This window comes from Schistocerca cancellata, chromosome 1, assembly GCF_023864275.1.
Source record: "Schistocerca cancellata isolate TAMUIC-IGC-003103 chromosome 1, iqSchCanc2.1, whole genome shotgun sequence".
Classification (NCBI taxonomy): Eukaryota; Metazoa; Arthropoda; class Insecta; order Orthoptera; family Acrididae; genus Schistocerca; species Schistocerca cancellata.
In genome coordinates, this window is record NC_064626.1 from 1,137,571,059 (window position 1) to 1,137,597,055 (window position 25,997).

The following is a 25,997-nucleotide window of genomic DNA, read 5'->3' on the forward strand; positions in this document are numbered from 1 at the left end:
TGAACCGTATGTGCAGTTGACGGACTTTGAGCGAGGGCGTATAGTGGGCATGCGGGAGGCCGGGTGGACGTACTGCCGAATTGCTCAACACGTGGGGCGTGAGGTCTCCACAGTACATCGATGTTGTCGCCAGTGGTCGGCGGAAGGTGCACGTGCCCGTCGACCTGGGACCGGACCGCAGCGACGCACGGATGCACGCCAAGACCGTAGGATCCTACGCAGTGCCGTAGGGGACCGCACCGCCACTTCCCAGCAAATTAGGGACACTGTTGCTCCTGGGGTATCGGCGAGGACCATTCGCAACCGTCTCCATGAAGCTGGGCTACGGTCCCGCACACCGTTAGGCCGTCTTCCGCTCACGCCCCAACATCGTGCAGCCCGCCTCCAGTGGTGTCGCGACAGGCGTGAATGGAGGGACGAATGGAGACGTGTCGTCTTCAGCGATGAGAGTCGCTTCTGCCTTGGTGCCAACGATGGTCGTATGCGTGTTTGGCACCGTGCAGGTGAGCGCCACAATCAGGACTGCATACGACCGAGGCAAACAGGGCCAACACCCGGCATCATGGTGTGGGGAGCGATCTCCTACACTGGCCGTACGCCACTGGTGATCGTCGAGGGGACACTGAATAGTGCACGGTACATCCAAACCGTCATCGAACCCATCGTTCTACCATTCCTAGACCGGCAAGGGAACTTGCTGTTCCAACAGGACAATGCACGTCCGCATGTATCCCGTGCCACCCAACGTGCTCTAGAAGGTGTAAGTCAACTACCCTGGCCAGCAAGATCTCCGGATCTGTCCCCCATTGAGCATGTTTGGGACTGGATGAAGCGTCGTCTCACGCGGTCTGCACGTCCAGCACGAACGCTGGTCCAACTGAGGCGCCAGGTGGAAATGGCATGGCAAGCCGTTCCACAGGACTACATCCAGCATCTCTACGATCGTCTCCATGGGAGAATAGCAGCCTGCATTGCTGCGAAAGGTGGATATACACTGTACTAGTGCCGACATTGTGCATGCTCTGTTGCCTGTGTCTATGTGCCTGTGGTTCTGTCAGTGTGATCATGTGATGTATCTGACCCCAGGAATGTGTCAATAAAGTTTCCCCTTCCTGGGACAATGAATTCACGGTGTTCTTATTTCAATTTCCAGGAGTGTATTTGAAGGACGCAATCACAAAACCACCAAACACTGGTGTAAAGTGCATTAAGGTTGCCTGATAAAAACACTGATGCACCCAGGAGACATCGACATATGTCAGTCTAACACGCACACACAATCGACGGGTATGCACACACATCAAAGAAATTTTTCATGACCCCGGTTCCCAGAACTCCTGAAGATAGACGCTGACAACGGATATTATATCACAGACACAGTCCCTTTGACTGTTCAGAGATGTCACTAAACCCGCCCAAAGATGTAAATAACCATGCATGAGCAGCGCCTATTAGACGGAGGGGGTCCGACAGCCGATCAGTTCCAGTCATTGCACCAGGAAGGAGGCACACGGCTCGTGTTGTCTGTAGGTCAGCCATGCCTAGGCGGTCAATAAGCGGTTCGGTCACGTCCGCTTTCTTACAACAAGGGAAGCGTCCAGGCGTCTCGGTGCGAACCAAAGCGATGTTGGTCAGACATGGAGGAGATACAGGGAGACAGGAACTGTCGATGACGTGCCCAAGGGCTACTACTGCAGCGGATGACCGTGATTATGAATAAGAGGAACCCAGACAGCAACGCCACAGCGCTGAATAATGCTTTTCGTGCAGCCACAGGACGTCGTGTTACGACTCAAACTGTGCGCAATAGGCTGCATGATACGCAACTTCACTCCCGACGTCCATGGCGAGGTCCATGTATGCAACCACGACATCATGCAGCACGATACAAATGGGCCCAACAACATGCCGAACGGACCGTTCAGGATAAACATCACGTTCTCTTCACTGATGAGTGTCGCATATCCCTTCAACCAGATAATCATTGGAGACGAGTTTGGAGGCAACTTAGCCAGGCTGAACCCCTTAGACACAGTATCCAGCAGCAAGGTGGAGACTCCCTGCTGTTTTTGGGTGGCATTACGTGGGGCCGACGTACGCCGCTGGTGGTCATGGAAGGCGCAGTAACGGCTGTATGATACGTGAATGCCATCCGCCGACCGATAGTGCAACCATATCGGCAGCATATTGGCGAGGCATTCGTCTTCATGGATTACAATTCGCGCCCCCATCGTGCACATCTTGTGAATGACTTCCTTCGGAATAACGCTCGACTAGAGTGGCCAGCATGTTCTCCAGACATGAACCCTATCGAACATGCCTGGGATGGATTGAAAAGGAGTGTTTATGGACGATGTGACCCACCAACGGCTCTGAGAGATCTACGCCGAATCGCCATTGAGGAGTGGGACAATCTGGACCAACAGTGCCTTAATGAACTTGTACGCCATGACGAATACAGGCATGCATTAGTGCAAGAGGACGTGCTACTGGGTATTAGAGGTACTGGTGTGTACAGCAATCTGGACCTCCATCTCTGAAGGTCTCGCTGTATGGTCGTACAACATGCAATGTGTTGTTTTGATGAGCAATAAAAAGGGCGGAAATGATGATTACATTGATCTCTATTCCAGTTTTCTGTACAGGTTCTGGAACTCTCGGAACCGAGGTGATGCAAAGCTTTTTTTTTATGTGTGTTAAGACTATAGTTGCAAGATGATTGCGAAACACATGAAGATGCCGTGTATAGTTGAATTCTTTTATCTTGGCGGCTCGCGCACGCCCGCCCAGACACGGGAGACTGCTGCGTTGCCAGTTGCAAACGACGCACGCGCCAAGAGAAGCAGCGTCATAGTATAGTATAGCTCGCAAACTTACGTTTAGGGGGGAGCGCGCAGTTTATGAAGTAAAGCCACCACGGCCGCATTAACCCTTTCACTGCTACAGAGACGTGCTCCCCGCATTCCACGCTGTACGCGATTTTGTCATCACTGCACTGGTCGCCTGTGCTGACACATGGTGTTCCGACTGCTTTGACACACTTATCATTCGATTTCACAAAAACTATTTGGCCCAAAATTTTTATTTTTACACATCTTCTTGACTAATACCTTCCCCCCGTAAATGAATTAATTTTGTTTCGATGTTCTATGCAGTTATTGTGCAGCATTAAATGTAGTAAACTGTTGCACGAAATTTTGAAGAGTTTGCAGAGGTATAAGTCCATAGCATATACTTTCCGTGTGGTCGATTTTCGTTGCCACAATGTTGAGAATGAAATGTGGACAATATACCTAAATTTCATATAAAATTTACTGTATATCTCATTTAAGTACCAATTAGGTGTCGTATATAATATTGAGAAATATTCCGTCTTTCGCGACTGTAATAAAAGTTTTATTTATACCAGAGACATTTCGCTTTTGTCTAAAAAGTTCTGATTAAAACAAAATTGGAGAAGTACACAAAACTGAATTGTGGACGTAATAAAACATAGAAACTAAAATATATTGTCAGTGAGGCGCAGTGCGCAAAAAATTTGTGTTTGTCACAACAGATAGCAAATACTTGCCAAAACATAGATCAGTTGACGAAAACATTGAATATGATGATGTTGCCAAAGCAGCGAAGCAAAGAATTGCGTCAGACAGTCAAGCAGCTCGGCAACGTACGAGCTGAAATTCGGCTCTAAACAATACTTTTAATACTGTCACAAAGAATATATTTCAATATGAATAGTAGAACAGCGACTGCAGAAGAGAAGATATACAAACAAAACAGATAACATGAATATTGTATGTGTGCCTTTTCATTGTTTTTAATTGCTGTGAAAAGAAATGTTTGAGGACAAAATTATAAAAACCGAAAACTTATTAGGATTATAATGAAGAGACAAAGAACTAGAAATTTCAAAAAATTGGATTCAAACGAATAAAATTCATGAAGTAAGACACTTCGATATTGTTTTTAAATAAACAGAATGGTGAGCACAGAACAAGGTTTGAACTCAGAACCCTTCGCTTAGGAGTCAAACACATTAACCATTACACTAACACAACTCGTCATTCAAATAAACTCCGGGAGGACTCTAAAACATCACGCACAATTTCGACAAACACTGTTGGTATGACTATGAATTATTCACGTTTCGTCGAAATACAATAGGAAATAAACAATTACTGCTGTTCTTTATTGCGAAAAAGCGGTTCGTGAGAATGATACAAACACCTTTCCTTGCTATTGCCTGAATTAGGAGGCTTGTTACTTGTTTGGTTTAATTAATTAATACAATATGAAGCAATTGGTATAAAGAATGCTTTTTCCAAACTTTCTATAAAAGAAAGTCTGCTATCAAGACATTGCTTTTATTCAGTTACTTTATTTATGACTGAACGTTTCTAAAACTGAAGCCACTCGTCCGTGCTCTGCACTGTAGTCGAGCTCTGGCAACGTCGTTCTCTGTTCATTGGCTGACTGTGTTTTTTGTGACGTCAGATGCGCAGAACGAACCTAAACTCGGCCGCCATTGTAAATGACGCGCACTTTAGTCGTATGAGGTAGCATTATCAGCACCTGACAGAATTTGAAAGGTGCCTGCTTGTGGAGCCTTCATTTGGCCAGCTGGTCCAATCGTGCAACATCCAGATCTGAGGGGCATTTGGATGTGGCAGTGAGCGATGTTAAAATATATGGATACCTGAGGGTAGAAATATTTGTCGCCAAGGTTCCAGTCGACCACATCTGACCACCACAAGGGAGGATCGCTGTATTTTTCACCAAGCATATCACAACCCCTTCACATCTTCATTTCGTTTCGTCTTCCCCCTTTTGGTGCTTCTACTTTTTGCCATTTATTGTGTTTATAGACAGTTTCATCCATGTGACAATTTTCATGCCCCCTATATATATTCTCAAATGAAAAGGGAGTTATGTGGCATATTAAACAAATGGAGAATTACGCGATAAAAACAATAGTGTCTTTGATTTAAGCATTGCTTTATTTATCTCGAGGTGCAACTAATGTTTCTTCCTTACAGGTAACGAGAAAGCCAAACACAATGAGATCATACTTATATCAGGAGAAAGGAGTACTCATGTTACCCAGAGGATTTTGCAAAAGCCACGCAGCCAGACCATCCCATTACCCAAAGTGCGGTGGTGGAACTTCTCTCGAAATTCTATGATGCTGGCTGTGTCACAGACAAACTGGAAACTGAGCTTTCTAAAATGGCTACAAATGAAGAAACTCAACCACTGTTCTGAAATCATTCCACTTGAGTCAAGAGCACAGTACTCGCTCCTTCTCGTAGGGAACTGCCCTCAGCTGTACTCCGATAATGGGAACTTCGATCAAACGTAGATGGCAACCTCACCAAACGCAAATGTTAGAACTTCTCACTGAGGACGATCGAGATCGTCCTGTTCAACTTGCAGAAAGTATGACATGCAAGCTAGACAGGAACCGTCGTTTCACTATGATGATTAGTTTATAGGTAAACAAACAGGTAAATAAGTAGAATCACAGATACTGATCACATGTCAATCTTTACTGAATGGATCCTTCGAAGACCGATTCAGACATTTCTAATAAAGTGATCATGTTAATTCCTACTCTGAATCCAACAACTGTGCTGCTGTCAAACACAACAAAATTACATAATCGACTCTGAGCCAACTTACAATACCAGACCCTAATAAACAGCATACTGGTGAGCATAACGCACTGTTACAGTGAGCGATAATGTACAGGGATGCATGGACTCTACTGATACTGATCTCTCCGCGAGTACTGAGTCCTTAAAGGCCATTCGGACTTCCTGAAGTTCTCAAATTCAACTAACCTTATTTCCAGTGCAGTTACTAGTACACTGCGCTCCAACATGTGAACTCTGCCTAGTTAAGTTTTCAATACAACCTCTGAGGAATTTTAATACACCTACAAACAAAAGGAAGTTAATTCTGGTAAAAGTTATCTGTACTGTAGTGGCTTAGTGTCCTAAAAACAATTAGTTGTACATTCGTAATAAATTAAAAGAAAATAAAAGAAGGCGTTGGTCAGAATTCACAAAGCTTGTCCAATGCAAGTGTGCTGTTACAACTGACCCAAACGCCACACACTAAAACTTTGCTCACCTAGGATTTATGTTTTATGAACGCCATCACAGTTAAGCTATGTTCGGAAGATGCAATTAATGCTCTTTGCCACATGGGGCGTTACCACAACTCTTAGAATAGTTTGGAAAGCCAGCAATAATTAATAACATGCCAGAATACCTGACAAAATTCTATTGAATTACTAGTCACGACCAAATGACAGCCAACGACGACAATATCACAACACTTGAGTATTTAATAGCTTGAGTGCACGCCACTGCCAACCTGCCTTCGTTCTTCGCGCAGTAACTATACTGGAGCGCAAAAGAAACTGGTATAAGCATCCATATTTGAATACAGAGACATGTAAACGGACGTAATATAGGGCTTTGGTTGGCAATGTCTATATGAGACAACAAGTGCCTGGCGCAGTTGGTATCAATTGGCAGGTTATCAATATTTAAGTGAATTTGAAAGTGGTGTAATAGTTGGCGCACGAGCGCTGGGACACAGCATCTCCGAGGCAGCGATTAAGTGGGATTTTCCCGTACGACAATTTCACGAGTGTACCGTGAATATCAGGAATCCGATAAAACAACAAATCTCCAACATCTCTGGGGCCGGAAAAAGATCCTGCAAGAACGGGACCTATGACGACTGAAGAGAATCGTACAACGTGACAGAGAAGTCCAACCCTTCTGCAAATTGCTGCAGATTTCAATGCTGGGCCATCAACAATTATCAGAGTTCGAACCATTCAACGAAACTTCATCGGTATGGGCTTTCGCAACCGAAGGTCCACTCGTGTACCCTTGATGACTGCACGACACAAAGCTTTACACCTCGCCTGGACTTGTCAACAGCTACAATGGACTGTTGATGACTGGAAACATGTTGCCTGGCCGGACGAGTCTCGTTTGAAATTGTATCGAGCGGATGGACGTGTACGGATGTGGAGACAAAGTCATGAATCCATGGACCCTGCATGTCAGCAGGGGACTGTTCAAGCTGGTGGAGGCTCTGTAATGGTTTGGGGCGTGTGCAGTTGGAGAGATATTAGACTCCTGATACGTCTAGATAAGAATCTAGATACGAATGTTGGATGCTTTGCAACGTGCTGTTAAGAATAGCTCTCCACTCCCTCGTACTCTTACGGATTTATGGACAACCATGCAGGATTCATGGTGTCACTTACCTCCAGCACTACTTCAGACATTAGTCGATTCCATGCCACGTCGGGGTGCGGCACTTCTGTGTGCTCGTGGGGGCACTAGACGACATCAGACAGGTGTACCAGTTTCTTTTGGCTCTTCAGTGTACTTGGAACTAAAAAATGGTTCAAATGGCTCTGAGCACTATGGGACTTAACATCTATGGTCATCAGTCCCCTAGAACTTAGAACTACTGAAACCCAGTCATCACGAGGCAGAGAAAATCCCTGACCCCGCCGGGAATCGAACCCGGGGACCCGGGCGTGGGAAGCGAGAACGCTACCGCACGACCACGAGCTGCAGACTACTTGGATCTAAGCCTCAGCAGTTTGTCATCAGCACAAATATACTTCAAACACGTTTATAAATTTCACAGCCTGCATGACTTTACAGAGACAACTTCACCGACACAATATGAGCATTAGCAAACCTTGTTGTGCAATACAGGCAGAGTGACTCTCGGCACACTTCTGTCCGGTTCAATTTCCGCGTCATGTATCTTCTAAAAACATGATGTCACCCCACTAGATCTGATTATTGGTGGTTGTGACAACGTGAGACTCTAAGTTTCCCAAATATTATGTGCTTGAATGTATACAGGGCGTTACAAAAAGGTACAGCCAAACTTTCAGGAAACATTCCTCACACACAAATAAAGAAAATATGTTATGTGAACATGTGTCCGGAAACGCATAATTTCCATGTTAGAGCTCATTTTAGTTTCGTCAGTATGTACTGTACTTTCTCGATTCACCGCCAGTTGGCCCAATTGAAGGAAGGTAATGTTGACTTCGGTGCTTGTGTTTACATTCGACTCATTGCTCTACAGTACTGGCATCAAGCACATCAGTACGTAGCATCAACAGGTTAGTGTTCATCACGAACGTGGTTTTGCAGTCAGTGCAATGTTTACAAATGCGGAGTTTGCAGATGCCCATTTGATGTATGGATTAGCACGGGGCAGTAGCCATGGCGCGGTACGTTTGTATCGAGACAGATTTCCAGAACGAAGGTGACCCGACAGGAAGACGTTCGAAGCAATTGATCGGCGTCTTAGGGAGCACGGAACATTTCAGCCTATGACTCGCGACTGGGGAAGACCTAGAACGACGAGGACACCTGCAATGGACGAGGCAATTCTTCGTGCAGTTGACGATAACCCTAATGTCAGCGTCAGAGAAGTTGCTGCTGTACAAGGTAACGTTGACCACGTCACTGTATGGAGAGTGGTACGTGAGAACCAGTTGTTTCCGTACCATGTACAGCGTGTGCAGGCACTATCAGCAGCTGATTGACCTCCACAGGTGCACTTTTGCGAATGATTCATCCAACAATGTGTCAATCCTCATTTCAGTGCAAATGTTCTCTCTACGGATGGGGCTTCATTCCAATGTGATCAAATTGTAAATTTTCACAATCAGCATGTGTGGGCTGACGAGAATCCGCACGCAATTGTGCAATCACGTCATCAACACAGATTTTCTGTGAACGTTTGGGCAGGCATTGTTGGTGATGTCTTGATTGGGCCCCATGTTCTTCCACCTACACTCAATGGAGCACGTTATCATGATTTCATACGGGATACTCTACCTGTGCTGTTAGAACATGTGCCTTTACAAGTACGACATAACATGTGGTTCATGCACGATGGAGCTCCTGCACATTTCAGTCGAAGTGTTCGTACGCTTCTCAACAACAGATTCGGTGATCGATGGATTGGTAGAGGCGGACCAATTCCATGGCCTCCACGCTCTCCTCCTAACCTAACCTAACCTAACCTCACCCCTCTTGACTTTCATTTATGGGGGCATTTGAAAGCTCTTGTCTACGCAACCCCGGTACCAAATGTAGAGACTCTTCGTGCTCGTATTGTGGACGGCTGTGATACAATTCGCCATTCTCCAGGGCTGCATCAGCGCATCAGGGATTCCATGCGACGGAGGGTGGATGCATGTATTCTCGCTAACGGAGGACATTTTGAACATTTCCTGTAACAAAGTGTTTGAAGTCACGCTGATACGTCCTGTTGCTGTGTTTCCATTCCATGATTAATGTGATTTGAAGAGAAGTAATAAAATGAGCTGTAACATGGAAAGTAAGCGTTTCCGGACACATGTCCAAATAACATATGTTCTTTCTTTGTGTGTGAGAAATGTTTCCTGAAAGTTTGGCCGTACCTTTTTGTAACACCATGTATTATTCTCTGCGATTTACTGACATGGAAAAACTCTAAATGCTATTTTAAGAAGTACTGCTAAATCTCTAACGTCCGCCACAATAGAGTTCAATGTGGGCTATTTTCCGTTTGGACTGAGTTCATTGATGGACCCGTCCACAGGAAATAAAGTGAAGGGGTGTCCGACCCTGGAAACTACATCTTAACTTTTACTTCGGTTTCTGTATAGTATACCCGCGCCAGCAGCTCCTCCGTCTTCCAGACCTCGCTGGCTTAGCCCGCTACGCTGTCGGAAGGTAGTGGGGGCTGGCAGTTGTGGCCTACCACCGAACGTACTGTCTGACTTCCGTCCACTCCGCCTCTACCAAGTAGATTGTGACAGGGTCTCTGAATTAAAACCGAAGTCCCCCCACTAAATGTTCTCTGATCGCTAAGCTGCTTCAGCATCCTTAGTGTAATAAACTACTGCATCAATTAACATGTATGCCAGCTAATTGTTTTCTTGATTATTATGTTTAATTACTTAATTCCTTTAATTATCAACTTCCGCATGTCAATGTAATGACAGCACACCTCCATGTCTCAAGACAGCGTATCAAAAGTGATGATTTGGAGTGGAATGTAGCAATCTCATACTATTGGACCTTTTCTCATTCTGGGTACACCAGCACCTGAGTATCCAGTTTCCCTGGATGTGGATAGGTTTTAAAGGCCCGTTGCAGCCACATGTGCCAGTATTAAGTCTATAAGATTTCTGTCTGTAAGTACATGAGAAGGCAAGTGTATGCAGTAAAAATCAGAAACCTTGCACACCTCCGTGCAGATTTTTGGGGCCTGTGTTCACTTTCCAGTGCATGAGTTGGTTAACACCTGAGAGGAATGGGTGAAGCAAGTGCCAACGCTTTATAGCATGCCGGACAAAACGTGAAGCACATCCTGTAGCTTCTATGTATTGTACCAGCCTTTGCTTTTTTCTTTGCAGATGCGACGAGAATGACTAAAGCTTTGCTCAAGCGAAAGACCGCATTGTTTTCTCCACTTGTAATTCTCTGTGTGTTTGATATTTCATATGACCGCATTTCGTACTGAAAATTTAGAGCGGGGCCTGCCAAATGCTGCACAGTGTGCAGACGTGGGGAAGTGCTGCACATGTGCGCACGTGTGCGACAGGGAGCGACAGCGACATCTGTTATTAGACATGTGTCCTAAATGAACGGCGGCGGCTCCACTTCCCTGTTTATGTGGTACAAGCAAGAGGAAAATTGGTCATTAAACCGATTGTTTCAATGTATACTTACATTTAGGTTTTTTTTTTTTTTTGTTAATGTGTGAAGGGCTACGCTCAGCTGGAGTCGATAAAACATAATATTCATCCAACTGTCGGTTATTATGCAGATTTCAGACGGAACTGATGAAAGATATAGCAATAATGGCATTGAAATAACAGGCGATCATCGAGAGGTCTGCGGTTATCATTCTGTTCAGAGGTCAGTGAGAGAGAAATTATGTGGGTGTAACTGAGGGCACCGAGAATTAGTTATAGAAAACCTTGCACTAGTTTAATGTTATTTGAAATCATGAATAAGATTCGTTGGAAGTCGCTAAGTGCTCTCTTTCTTAAATACTAGCTCAAAACCATTACGCGTTTTTACGTGCCGTCAGTCAAGCTTCCTTAATAAAAACCCACGGTTGTTAACTGTATTACATGTCTTACTGGGTTAAACTGTTAACATAAAAGTAGATGTCTCAATGAGTAGACTATGACAGTATTTTAAATGTTTAATACGCGAAATACCTTCCCATGGTTGGCTTGCAAGCTGTGGAAAGAGCACTAGAATGTGCCGGTACAGAGTATCTCAGCAAGAGGATAAAGCGACATCTGTGCGTAGAAACATGCACTACATGAACGCTGACGGCCGCGGCGTGCACGCTGTGACCCGGAAGTTGCACGTGTGCAGGAGCACCGCACGCGTGCGGAATTTCTGCCCGGCCCTGATTTAGAGTGTAATCCGAGATCGAGGCTTGCAAGATGGCCGGCATGTCGGTAACACAGACTCACAGATTTTTCGCCTCTTGCATAAAACCCGACTGCTCTAGGGGCTTGATATTAAATTTCTGTTCATCCACTTCTTTTTGTTTTAGAAAGGCGGCCGGCCGGAGTGGCCGAGCGGTTAAAGGCGCTACAGTCTGGAACCGCACGACCGCTACGGTTGTAGGTTCGAATCCTGCCTCGGGCATGGATGTGTGTGATGTCCTTAGGTTAGTTAGGTTTAAGTAGTTCTAAGTTCTAGGGGACTTATGACCACAGCAGTTGAGTCCCATTGTGCTCAGAGCCATTTGAACCATTTAGAAAGGTGGTTCCACATATACGGTCCACCCTGTGAACTACCTTACACCACATGATGGCTTGCTGAGCACAGACAGTGCTGTATAAAAATTTGTGGTAAGATCTTATGGGACCAAATTGCTGTCATCGGTCCGTAAGTCTACAGGCTACTTAATCTAACTTAAATTAGCTTACGCTATGGACAGCGCACACACAGGACTCGAACCTCCGACGTGGGGAGCCGCACGGACCGTGACAAGACGCCTCAGACCAAGCGGCTACCCCACGCAGCTGACAGTGCTGTAGATTCCTTGTTTTGTGATGGGAGAGAGACTTCTACTTACCATGTCTGAGTTCACTGGTTATTTCCTCATGACTCCTATCGTTGAAGCAGAGTACTTCGAAGCCGAGCATTACAAATGTGAGGCGAAGTGCGTCTCTGTCGGCGTCTGTGCCCTCTCTTGCAGTTGGCTGGTAATCCCCATCCGGATGTTGGCGAACGTCGAAGTTCTTGTGGCTGAAGATGAGTGCTACACCACGCTGTTGGTGGTCCATGAAGTACTCCTCACTGCTGACACCAGCGTCCAGCACCTCACACGGACCAGCGGTTGGTATAATGCTGGGACTAAACGAGTATCACATGATGTATATCTCAATATAAGTTGGCTTTCAAATTGATACAGAAATCTTGAACTCGATTCACAAGCTACAAAAAAAGGGGAAGTTTGTATTCTGGTATATAAGTAGTCAGAAAGCAGGTGTTGACAGATGTGAAAATTACCGAACTATCAGTTTAATAAGTCACAGCTGCAAAATACTAACGCGAATGGAAAAACTGGTAGAAGCCGACCTCGGGGAAGATCAGTTTGGATTCCGTAGAAATGTTGGAACACGTGAGGCAATACTGATCTTACGACTTATCTTAGAAGAAAGATTAAGTAAAGGTAAACCTACGTTTCTAGCATTTGTAGACTTAGAGAAACCTTTTGACAATGTTGACTGGAATACTCTCTCTCAAATTCTAAAGGTGGCAGGGGTAAAATACAGGGAGCGAAAGGCCATTTACAATTTGTACAGAAACCAGATGGCAGTTATAAGAGTCGAGGGGCATGAAAGGGAAGCAGTGGTTGGGAAGGAAGTGAGACAGGGTTGTAGCCTCTCCCCTATGTTATTCAATCTGTATATTGAGCAAGCAGTAAAAGAAACAAAAGAAAAATCTGGATTAGGTATTAAAGTCCAGAGAGAAGAAATAAAAACTTTGAGGTTTGCCGATGACATTGCAATTCTGTCAGAGACACCGAAGGACTTGGAAGAGCAGTTGAATGGAATGGACAGTGTCTTGAAGGGAGGATATAAGATGAACATCAACAAAAGTAAAAAGAGGATAATGGAATGTAGTCGAATTAAGTCGGGTGATGCTGAGAGAATTACATTAGGAAATGAGTCACTTAAAGTAGTAAATGAGTTTTGCTATTTGGGGAACAAAATAACTGATGATGGTCGAAGTGGAGAGGATATAAAATGTAGACTGGCAATGGTAAGGAAAGCGTTTCTGAAGATGAGAAATTTGTTAACATCGAGTATAGATTTAAGTGTCAGGAAGTCGTTTCTGAAAGTATTTGTATGGAGTGTAGCCATGTATGGAAGTGAAACATGCACAATAAATAGTTTGGACAAGAAGAGAATAGAAGCTTTCGAAATGTGGTGCTACAGAAGAATGTTGAAGATTAGGTGGGTAGATCACATAACTAATGAGGAGGTATTGAAAAGGATTGGGGAGAAGAGAAGTTTGTTGCACAACTTGACTAGAAGAAGGGATCGGTTGGTAGGACATGTTCTGAGGCATCAAGGGATCACAAATTTAGCATTGGAGGGCAGCGTGGAGGGTAAAAATCGTAGAGGGAGACCAGGAGATGAATACACTAAGCAGATTCAGAAGGATGTAGGTTGCATTAGGTACTGAGAGATGAAGGAGCTTGCACAGGATAGATTAGAATGGGGAGCTGCATCAAACCAGTCTCAGGACTGAAGACCACAACAACAACAACAACAAGTAGAGTGAACTGAAGAAGTCGACGTGACTTTTATTTGAATGTGCATGTACAACTACGTCTACACACCGTAAGCCAAAGTAAGGTCTGTGGTGGAGGGTACATAGTGTATGAATCTCTTTTTCATTGTTTCTATTCCGATCCGTAACTTTAGCTTCGTGAGCATTACGCAAGGTGTATGCTGGAGGCAACATTTTGTTTTCTTGGCACGGTTTGGAATGTGGGTTCTCGCTATTTTGTAAGGTTCACCAGAATAAACGAGTTTCTACAGCTACATCTACTCTACATATCCCTCTGGAGCGCGGGAAGATTGCTTAAATGCCCCTGTGCGCTCTGGAATTAGTCTTCTCTTGTCGTCGTGCTGTCCGCAGCTCGTGGTCGTGCGGTAGCGTTCTCACTTCCCGCGCCCGGGTTCCCGGGTTAGATTCCCGGCGGGGTCAGGGATTTTCTCTGCCTCGTGATGACTGGGTGTTGTGTGATGTCCTTAGGTTAGTTAGGTTTAAGTAGTTCTAAGTTCTAGGGGACTGATGACCATGGATGTTAAGTCCCATAGTGCTCAGAGCCATTTGAACCATTTTTGTCTTCGTGCTCTCCACGGATGTAACACGTAGGAGGGTGTAGTGTATTACAAGATTCCTCACTTAACACTTCTTGAATCTTCTCAGGTAGGCTTTTGCAGGATAGTTGGTGTCTACCTTCAAAAGTCTGCTGTGCAGGATCTTCAGTATTTCCGTTACCGTCTCCCATGGATCAAACTCATAACCATATGCCCTGCCCGTCTTTCTATCTGTTCAGTATCCCCCATTAGTCCTCTTTGGTATTGGTCACACATATATGAATAGCATTCAAGGATATGTCGCACAAGTGTTTTGTAAGCATTGTCCTTTGCACATCTCTCCTCCGTTATAGACGAAGAATACTAAGAGTGTAAGATTATCGGTTTCGAACCGCCTAGCGAGTCATCTGTAAGTGGTACACAATTTTTGTGCGTGTACATTTTCGTGGTCGCGTAGCTGCGGCAAGACAGAAAGAGCGAAACCAGTAAGACCTGAATGTGGCGAGGTATGCAGAATTATTTACATCATAAGATCGACTTGAAGCCATTGCACGCAGTTATTAGCGTTCATTGCATTAATCCTGGTGCACAAATTGTTCTGGAAAACATATTTTTCCCAGTTACGTCACACCACTACACAAAATTCGGCACAAGCTGCAACTCCAATGTGCTTTACAGGATGTAAACAATCAACAGAACGAGACTGAAGTTGAACAAAAAACTCGCGTTGGAACAGATATTTCCTTTGCTCCACGCTCGCATTTCCGAAAGCTGCATATCGACCACACTAAATCTATATTGCGGGCTTTCAAATAAAAATGTGGTGCGACTCTCAACTACATACCCTCAGACTCAGAGTTGAAATATCAAAAGTTTTGACTGGTTTCGTTGTCTAGGGCCTGGGATACGTAGTTGCCGCATTACAAGCCAAATACTGCTGAGTCTACAGTATACAATATGAATATACACGTGAATCGAATGGTCGAAGGTCATCACTCGGCAATTGAGAATTTTGAATGTAACATAGAAATTTATATATGAAAGATTTCAATTAAATAAAATCTGCAGATACTATTTTTAACGACTTTAAATGATGAGCACAATAGCAGAGTACCTTTAAGAATGCCGTTTATTACTGCAAAACACTTATTGGTGTCGATGGTCCAGCAATTAAATAAAATATAAGCTGAATAACAGAGAAACAACTACAAATATTTTCCACCACACCATTTGCATATGTCGAGAACAGCAGTGGTGCTATCACTCTGCTTTGAGGTACACCTGATCATACTTTCCCTTGGTAATGTCTCTGCAGCAAGGACGGCATACTGAGTTCTGTCTACTAACAACTTCAATCCAATTGTGTAGGTTAGTCATAACTCACATGCTCCAAAATAATGAAAATTGAGATGCCGACATATTCTCATATAGATTTATACATAGAACATAATTCACGAAACAGTTATTCACATTTGGCGCAAGATCATTGAGAAAACCGGTGTTAAACTTCATGGTTAGTTTCAAAAGACTCATGATCCGCGGGATCTTGTGAATTTTGTCCCGTACCTCATCTTGACCAATCAGCGATTAGCTCACTCGGCGCCATTTTCTTGTGTAGTAGTAAATATTGATGCCAGTGGAGTGTGTTTCCTGTTCTGTTCAGTTATTTTGGGGAATGTAATTCAATATAGTGGTTGGAATAAAACTGATTTGAGACACAAGTCATGGAAGAAAAAGTGCTGCATATCGAGTCGCAACACGATGGTTCCTGCGAAACTAACATCGTCCAAACAGCTCAGTACCAAAACTCACAAGATCCAAAATGGGGATTGTCAAAACTTATATGTTCCATAGCTCATTAACAAAACTCACATGATCCATAATATAACCTTAAATTATTGTAATTTCTCAATAAGCAAACATAATCTAAAATATACATAATGATTTATAGCCATTGTTCTTGCACGTACTGATGTCAATATATGGGACATGCGCACGACGCATGTAAAACACGTTTTTAGTCATTTGTGAAAATTTATGTTTTTGGAGCATGTGAGTTATGCTTCTAACCTACTCAATTGAATACATCCATAGTGTGGATGTTAGAGTGTACAGTCTTTACTGATCCTCCATGGAAACAATACTGGTTGTATAAGTCCTTCATTCTATAATAATTACAGCAGTGCAGGCAGTCAATGACATCCATATAGGAGACAGCCATGACCGGCGAAATGTGCAGGTGTCAGCAGTACCCCTTCAGAAGGACTGGAAATGGTGGTTGGCGGTGTTACACGATAGTTTCTCACAAACAACAATAACTGAGGTAAATTCAAAATAAAATGACGCATCAAACCACGAAAAATTGATCTCTACTGATAAATGAAGTATGAATAACTACGAGTGATTGCAAGTACTTAAATACATAGTTTACAATTCCCTATGTTGAACTGCATTTCCATTTAAATAAGAAGCCTCCGGAAAGCGCTTGGAAGCCTGCAAGGGACAATGACAGGCTGTTGGAATGGGCTCTGCTTTTGAGGCAAGACGTCCTGGGCATCTAACACTCTAACGTTACAATATAGATTGTACACTACTGGCCGTTAAAATTGCTACACCACGAAAATGACGTGCTACAGACGCGAAATTTAGCCGACAGGAATAAAATGCTTTGATATGCAAATGATTAGCTTTTCAGAGTATTCACAAAAGGTTGGCGACGGTAGCGACACCTACAACGTGCTGACATGAGCAAAGTTTCCAACCGATTTTTCACACACGAACAGCAGTTCACCGGCATTGCCTGGTGAAACGTTGTTGTGATGCCTCGTGTAAGGAGGAGAAATGCGTACCATCACGTTTCCGACTTTGATAAAGGTCGGATTGTAGCCTATCTCGAATGCGGATTTTCGTATCGCGACATTGCTGCTCGCGTTGGTCGCGATCCAATGACTATTAGCAGAATATGGAATCGGTGGGCTCAGGAGAGTAATACGGAACGCCGTGCTGGATCCCCAACGGCCTCGTTTCACTAGGAGTCGAGATGACAGGCATCTTATCCGCATGTCTGTAACGGATCGTGCAGCCACGTCTCGATCCCTGAGTCAACAGATGGGGACGTTTGCAAGACAACAACCATCTGCACCAACAAAAATGGTTCAAATGGCTCTGAGCACTATGGGACTAAACATCTGTGGTCATCAGGCCCCTAGAACTTAGAACTCCTTAAACCTAACTAACCTAAGGACATCACACACATCCATGCCCGAGGCAGGATTCGAACCTGCGACCGTAGCAGTCGCGCGGTTCCGGACTGAGCGCCTAGAACCGCTAGACCACCGCGGCCGGCTCTGCACCAACAGTTCGACGACGCTTGTAGCGGCATGGACTATCAGCTCGGAAACCATGGCTGCGGTTACCCTTGACGCTGCATCACAGACAGGAGCGCCTGCGATGGTGTACTCAACGACGAACCTGGGTGCACGAATGGCAAAACGTCATATTTTCGGATGAATTCAGGTTCTGTTTACAGCATCATGATGGTCGCATCCATGTTTGGCGACATCGCAGTGAGCGCACATTGGAAGCGTGTATTCGTCACCCAGCGTGATGGTATGGGTTGCCATTGGTTACACGTCTCGGTCACCTCTTGTTCAGATTGACGGCACTTTGAACAGTGGACGTTACATTCCAGATGTGTTACGACCCGTGGCTCTACCCTTCATTCGATCACTGCAAAACCCTACATCTCAGCAGGATAACGCACGACCGCATGTTGCAGGTCCTGTACGGACCTTTCTGGATACAGAAAATGTTCTACTGCTGCCCTGGCCGGCACATTCTCCAGATCTCTCACCAATTGAAAACGTCTGGTCAATGGTGGCCGAGCAACTGGCTCGTCGCAATACGCCAGTCACTACTGTTGAACTGTGGTAACGTGTTGAAGCTGCATGGGCAGCTGTACCTGTACACACCATCCAAGCTCTGTTTGGCTCAATGCCCAGGCGTATCAAGGCCGTTATTATGGGCAGAGGTGATTGTTATGGGTACTGATTTCTCAGGATCTATGCACCCAAATTGCGTGAAAATGTAATTACAAGTCAGTTCTAGTATAATATATTTGTCCAAGGAATACCCGTTTCTCATCTGCATTTCTCTATGGTGTAGCCATTTTAATGGCCAGTAGAGTATTTCCAGGTTGTGCCCAGAGAACACAGCGGGACTAACGAACACAACAGTGATTACAGGGGTCCACCTTACTGACCAGCACGCACATATCCATATGACGATGATGGTTGGTTTGTGGGGCTCTCAACTGCGTGGTTACCAGCGCCCGTACAAATTCACATTCGAGTCTTTCCGCTTTCCCTAATGATGCTGAAATGATGAGGACAACACAAACACCTTATCCCCGGGCAGACAAAATTTTCGACCGGACCGGGAATCGAACCCAGGACCCAGCGGTGTTCCAGAGGCAGCAACGCTAGCCATTTTTTTTTCTTTTTTTCTTTTTTTTCCATATTGTTCGTTGCAAATGCTCGGTGCGGACGTCGTAAGACATCCGTTTAAGTTCGTCATTGATGCATTTACTCAGGTTTATCACTAGACCACGAGCTGCAGACAAACTGAGACACAGAGAGGGATGGAGTAGAACGTAGTTTTTCTGTGCTAAATACAACACTTTTCGTAACTGGTTAACCATGTGAAATGAAAGTAAGAGAGAGAGACCAGCGCCTTTTTAGACATGTAGCACTCAGAACCTTTATCGTTCATCCAGTCAAAATTAAGAGATGCCATAAAAACGCAGAGAACCCAGTCTTCCTTGTGGGAAGCAGGCGAGTCACTTTTAATGATGATCAGCAATTTCAAGCTCCACTCTGGAGATGTGCTTGTAGTTGGACGTTCAATATGCTTTCAACTCCAGCTATAGATGCAACCCTTTGCCATGTGTTGCTCTTTCTATCCTTGTGCACTAATCTTTGGCAATGACGGTACTACTTACACGAATACATTTATTTTATCCAGATATGCATTCATTTGACTCACACCCCAGAGCACATGTCCAGGTTTGCCATGGCTTTAGGTTATTATTATCAATGATTGTCTAACAGTTCCTTTTGATATTTTATGTAATTAATTTAATGAAGTGAGACCTAGGTTTAATATTTTTCGCTGTTTCGGTGGGCAGTAGTTAACTTTTGTCAGATAAACAGGTCTCCAATTACAGATTCAAATTTTTAAACCACCGCCACCAACAAACCACAACCGACATCTCACACTGTGCAGGTGGCTTGCTGTGGCTCGACAGATTGCACTACGCACATCTCACTGGCAGCATGCCAGCATTGTCTTCCCTAGTATCGCCCACGAATTGAGAAAGATTGGGAGGTCCTTCAGTTCTCACAAAGTCCACCTTCAATTCTCTCTGAAAATCGATTTTCCCAAATATCTGCTTGTACGTGACACAGCTAAACCAGTGGTAACGGCAGTGAAACTAGTCGATTAACTTAAGATAAATGTCACGAAAAATCGCCATTGTGTTGACGTGGAAGGACATGGGATCCTTACACATTCCCGATCTCAAAAAATAAATTTTTCTTGGAAATTTATGGTGAAATGAAGTGTGAAACTAACGAACAGAGAAGGGCCATAGTAGACAGGAAAGAAACAACACTTAAATAATACGTAATAGTAAATTAACAAGCACATGAATTATATACATCACATGAAAACATATCAAAGAATAAGTGCAGGCAACATTAACAAAAAATCTCTAACATACGATGTTCAGGAAAATGTCTCCATTATTCAGATCTGTAACAGTTAATGTGAATATCACTATTAATTAACAGGCAGTTTTTATGCAAAATCTCTAAGAGTTTCTTCACAAAAACAAATGCCTAATCTGAATTTTTAAAAATGTGAGTAGTAAAATGATTAAACGGTTTATATTAAACAAATCAGCTCTTTACTAAGTGCTCTTTACCAACTACAATTAAGTATATTTTCACAGCAGCCATAAATAACCTTTAAATCAGCATATCCTAGTCTGTCTTGTTAGTGCCAGTCTTTGACTAAGCAAGGTTCATTTATATTAAAAAGAATCTTGATTGACGTGAACAAATTCTGGAACTTGAATGGGAGACAAACTTAGCTTATTACATAGTCACGCAACAAGACTAATCCTCCAGAATTAATTTTCATCCAGCAGAGGATTTTATGCTCATACGATAATTCCTGGGTGATTAAAACTGTGTGCTGAACAGGCACTCATACGTCAGACCTTCGCTTTTCACGGCTCTACCGACTGAACTATTCAAGCATTACTCGTGCGCTGCCCTCACGGCTTTATTCTGCCAGTATCTCACATCTCCACACTAACCTTAATTCCAGGAGTGCTAATCGCAGAAGCAGGAGAATTCTTGGATTTTGGAAGATAGGAGATGAGGTACTGCTGGAGGCCGATTCGCGAGACATGCTTAGGTAGCTCAGGCGGCAGAGCACTTTTCCACGAAAGGCGAAGTTCCATGGTCTGGCACACGGTTTTGACCTGCCAGTATGTATCAGTAGTAATCATATCATTAACAAAGTTAAAAACCGTTCCACAATGTAAAACGGTGTAAGATGTCCGAAATTCTGAGAGAAATAGGAGTAAGCTATAGAGAGAGACGGATAAGATACAATATGTGGAAGAGCCAAGAGGAAATAATAAGAGTGGACGACCAAGAACGAAGTGCTCGGATTGAAAAGGGTGTAAGACAGGAATGTAATCTTTCGCCAGTACTGTTCACTCTGTACATTGAAGAAGCAGCGATGGGAATAAAAGAAAGGTTCACGAGTGGAATTAAAATTTAAGATGAAAGGATACCAATGATACGATTCACTGATGACACTGCTGTCCAGAGTGACAGTGAAGAAGAATTATGCGATCTGCTGAAGGGAATGTACAGTCCAATGTGTACAGAATATGGATTGAGAGTAAATCTAAGAAAGGCAAAAGTAATTAGAAGTAGCACAAATGAGAATAGCGAGAGACTTAACATCAGGATTGATGGTCAGGAAGTAAATGAAGTTAAGGCATTCTGCAACTAGGCAGTAAAATAACTAATGACAGGCGGAGCAAGGAGGACACCAAAAGCTGACTAGCACCGGCAAAAAGGGCATTCCAGATCAACAGAAGTTCACTAGTATCAAATATAGGTCTTCATTTGAGGAAGAAATTTCTGAGAATGTACGTCTGGAGTACAGCATTGTATGATAATGAAACATTGACTGCGGGAAAACCGGAAAAGAAGGGAATCGAAGCACTTGATATGTGGTGCTACAGAAGAATGTTGAAAATTAGGTGGACTGATAAGGTAAGGAGTACTATAGACGAATTAGTCGACTGATAAGGTAAAGAGTGAGGAGGTGTTACGAAGAAGCGGAGAGGAAAGGAATATGTGGAAATCACTGACAAGGAGAAGGGACAGGATAACAGGACATCTGTTAAGATATGAGGGAATGACTTCCATGGTACAAGAAGGAGCTGTAGAGGGGAAAAACTGCAGAGGAAGACAGATATTGGAACACATCTAGCAAATAATTGAGGACACAGGTCGCAAGTGCTACTCTGAGATGAAGAGGTGGCACAAGAGAGAGATTCGTGGCGGATCGCATCAAATCAGTCAGAACACTGATGACTGAAAAAAAAATGAAGTGCATGCACATGAAACATAATATTTCCAAGTTAAATACATAAATGATAACAGCTATAGTTGAATTCTTTTATCTTGGCGGCTCGCGCATGCCCGCCCAGACGCGGGAGACTGCTGCGTTGCCAGCTCCACATGCCAAGAGAAGCAGCGCCATAGTATAGCACAGTTCGCAAACTTACGTTTAGGGGGGAGCGAACAGTTTATGAAGTAAAGCCACCACGGCCGCATTAACCCTTTCACTGCTCCCCGCATTCCGCGATGTGCGCGATTTTGGCACTACTGCCCTGCTCGCCTGTGCAGACAAATGATGTTCCGACTGCTTTAACACACTTATCATTCGATTTCACAAAAACTATTTGGCCCAAAAATTTGATTTTTACACATCTTCCTGACTGATACCTTCCCCCTATAAATGACTTTATTTTGTTTCGAAGTTCTACGCAGTTATTGTGCAGCATTAAATGTAGTAAACCGTTGCACGAAATTTTGTAGAGTTTGCAGAGGTAAAAGTCCACAGCGTATACTTTCCATATGGTCGATTTTAGTTGCCACTAGAAATTTCAAAAAATTACATTCAAACGAATAAAATTCATTAAGTAAGACACTTCGATATTGGTTTTAAATAAAGAAACTATTAAGCATCGAACAAGGTTTAAACACAGAACCTTTTGCTTAGCAGCTAAACACCTTAACCATTACACTAATGCAGCTCGTCATTCAGCAGAATTCCTGGAGTACTTTAAAGAATCACTCAAAATACCGACAAACGCTGTTGTTATGACTATGAATTACTCACCTTTCGTCGAAGTACAATAGGAAATAAACAATTACTGCTGTTCTTTATTGCAAAAAAAACGGTTAGTGCTAATGAATTTCCTTGCTATCGTATGAATTATGAGGCTTATTGCTGGTTTGGTTCAATTAATTAATAGAACATGAAGCAATTGGTATAAAGAATGCTTTTTTCCAAACTTTCTTTTATAGAAAGTCTGCTATCAAGACATTGCTTTTGTTCAATTACTTCATTTATGACTGAACGTTTCTAAAACTGAAGACACTCGTCCATGCTCTGCACTGCAGTCGAGCTCTGGCAACGTCGTTCTCTGTTCATTGGCTGACTGTGTTTTGTGACGTCAGATGCGCAGAACGAACCTAAACTCGGCTGCCATCGTAAATGACGCGCACTTTAGTAGGTTTAGAAATGAAAATCAGAGAAGGGAAGAGGACAGAGTTAGAAACGTAGCAAACAGTTTGCATAGGTAAATACATATTTGTACATAAATACCTCAGAATTTGGAATAATCAGATCTAAACAAACTTTACATGTACTGTGCTTTTAAAGAAACTGACCGGCACTTACATCGCGAGACGCATCGCCGCCCTACACGGCTTTGTTCATAAACACACCAGTTCCATAAGGCCAGCCGTGGAGTGCAGTCGACTTCACGTAGTCTTTGAATTGCAACGCCGCGGAGCGGGTGGTACCCCAATTCCTGGCACCACAGGAAGTGACGTAGGCCCACGAGAAAGACAGGCGGCGGCGCCTCTCCCCCTCGCACAGCAGCCAAACTGCATTTCTACACCTGTCAACTTGGAATTGGGTATTTATGCAGAAACGAGACTTATATCTTTTACTGGAATCCCCTATCATAGAGTCATTACTCATAGAACGATCGTAAATCCGTATGCCCACTAATAATTTGTTACAGCTGTCCTAGGTACAATAGAATTAAGGTCATACCGAAGTGATTATTGGTTGCATGAGGCACCACATCTTGTATGACATGAGGACAGTTAAGAGACTAGATGTTGTAAACAATACGTTATACCATTTACATCGAGCGTCGATCTTAAACTACAACATATTACAAATTTGTGTATTTTGTTGCAGTACTAGTAATCCGTGAGACTCCATAATACGAGGGTCACTCCAAAAGAAATGCACACTATTTTTGTAAAAATACAGTTTTCATTCTGCATGTGTGAATGTTTTACAGTGTGTAGATACATATTTCCCGCTTGTTTTCAAACTTAGTTCAACCTGTTCCTGTGAGTGGCGCCGTCACAGCATGTCTTCAAGATGGCTGCTACACTTTACTTTCGACTTTCGTCAGAAGCAACGTGCTGTTATAGAATTCCTGTGCTGTGAAAACGAGACAGTGGGAAACATGCACAAGAGGTTGAAAAAAAAAGGTGTATGGAGATGCTGTTGTCGATCGCAGTACAGTTAGTCGGTGGACAGGCAGGTTACGTGATGAAAGCGGGAGCGGAAATATTGAGGATTGTCCTCGCAGTGGCAGGCCTCGTACTGCACACACTCCAGACAATGTGCAGTGAGTTAACGAATTTCCGGCCGGAGTGGCCGAGCTGTTCTAGGCGCTACAGTCTGGAACCGCGCGACCGCTGCGGGCGCAGGTTCGAATCCTGCCTCGGGCATGGATGTATGTGATGTCCTTAGGTTAGTTAGGTTTAAGTAGTTCTAAGTTCTAGGTGACTGATGGCCACAGCAGTTAAGTCCCATAGTGCTCAGAGCCATTTAGAGCCAGTTAACGAATTGGTGATTGCTGACAGACACATCACAGTGAACGAATTGTCACGCTACGTTGACATAGGGGAAGGAAGCATTTGCAGAATACTGAAAGTGTTGTCATTAAAAAAGGTTTGTGCGAGGTGGGTTCCCAGGATGTTGACAGTGGCTCACAAAGAAACAAGAAAAACGGTATGCAGCGAACATTTGGAACAGTACGAGAATGGTGGAGATGAATTTCTTGGAAGAATTGTGACAGGTGATGAAACATGGCTCCATCATTTTTCACCAGAGACGAAGAGGCAATCAATGGGGTGGCATCATGCAAATTCACCCAAGAAAAAAAATTCAAAACCACACCTTGTGCTGGAAAAGTTATGGCTACGGTGTTTTTCGATTCCGAAGGACTCTTGCTCGTGGACATCATGCCAAGTGGAATCACCATAAATTCTGATGCATATGTCACCACACTGAAGAAACTTCCAAGCTCGACTGAGTCGTGTTCGACCTCATCGGAAAAAGCACGATGTTTTGCTGTTGCACGACAATGCACGGCCACATGTCAGTCAAAAAACCATGGAAGCGGTCACGAAACTCGGATGGACAACACTGAAACACCCGCCTTACAGTCCTGACCTGGCTCCATGTAACTATCATCTCTTTGGGAAACTGAAAGACTCTCTTCGTGCAACAAGGTTTGAAGATGATGACTCCCTTGTGCATGCAGCCAAACAGTGGCTCCAACAGGTTGGTCCAGAATTTTACCGTGCGGGTATACAGGCGCTGGTTCCAAGATGGCGTAAGGCATTTGAGAGGGATGGATATTATGTGGAGAAATGAAAATATTGTTCCTAAAGGATGTATATACACACTGTAAAACTTTCAAACATGTAGAATAAAAAATAGTGTGCATTTCTTTTGGAGTGACCCTCGTAGCAGATACTGATAGCGAGTACGTTACCACCCAGTAACAAGTTAAAAGCTTTAGAAAGGCATTTTGTCTGTTGTGCTGAGTGAGCGAACAAGCTCAGATCTGCCCTCGTTTACGTACGTGCCGTTCTCGTTCGCCTCGGTTCCTGTGTATAACTTATTAGGAGTGTCATGTAAAACAAAACTCGCGCCACCGCATCGTAAAACACGTCAACAACAGTCACACACAAAAATCTGAGCCTGTGAAACTACGTAACTATAAATACATTCACTTAAGAAAACAGTGATGAATTTCTGCAAAAGTCAAAGATCAGAAAGTCATAACGAGTTGTTATCACTCGGTAGTAACCTTAAATTCCTCTTCCTCCTCCATTCCCGTTTTCTCTTTTCAAAATACAATTCTCGTCCTTCTCTTCGCACTGTTTTTTTATCT

The 25,997-nt window shown here is 43.7% G+C and overlaps 1 protein-coding gene across 1 annotated transcript in view; it reads right to left on the bottom strand.

The window, feature by feature from the left end:
• LOC126134598 (caspase-1-like) overlaps positions 1 to 25,997 on the bottom strand; it is a 125,796-nt gene that overhangs the window by 67,053 nt on the left and 32,746 nt on the right. Inside the window, exon 3 of the mRNA XM_049915194.1 lies at positions 12,151 to 12,431. Coding sequence (XP_049771151.1) covers positions 12,151 to 12,431 — 281 coding nt within the window. The remainder of the gene's footprint in view (positions 1 to 12,150; positions 12,432 to 25,997) is intronic.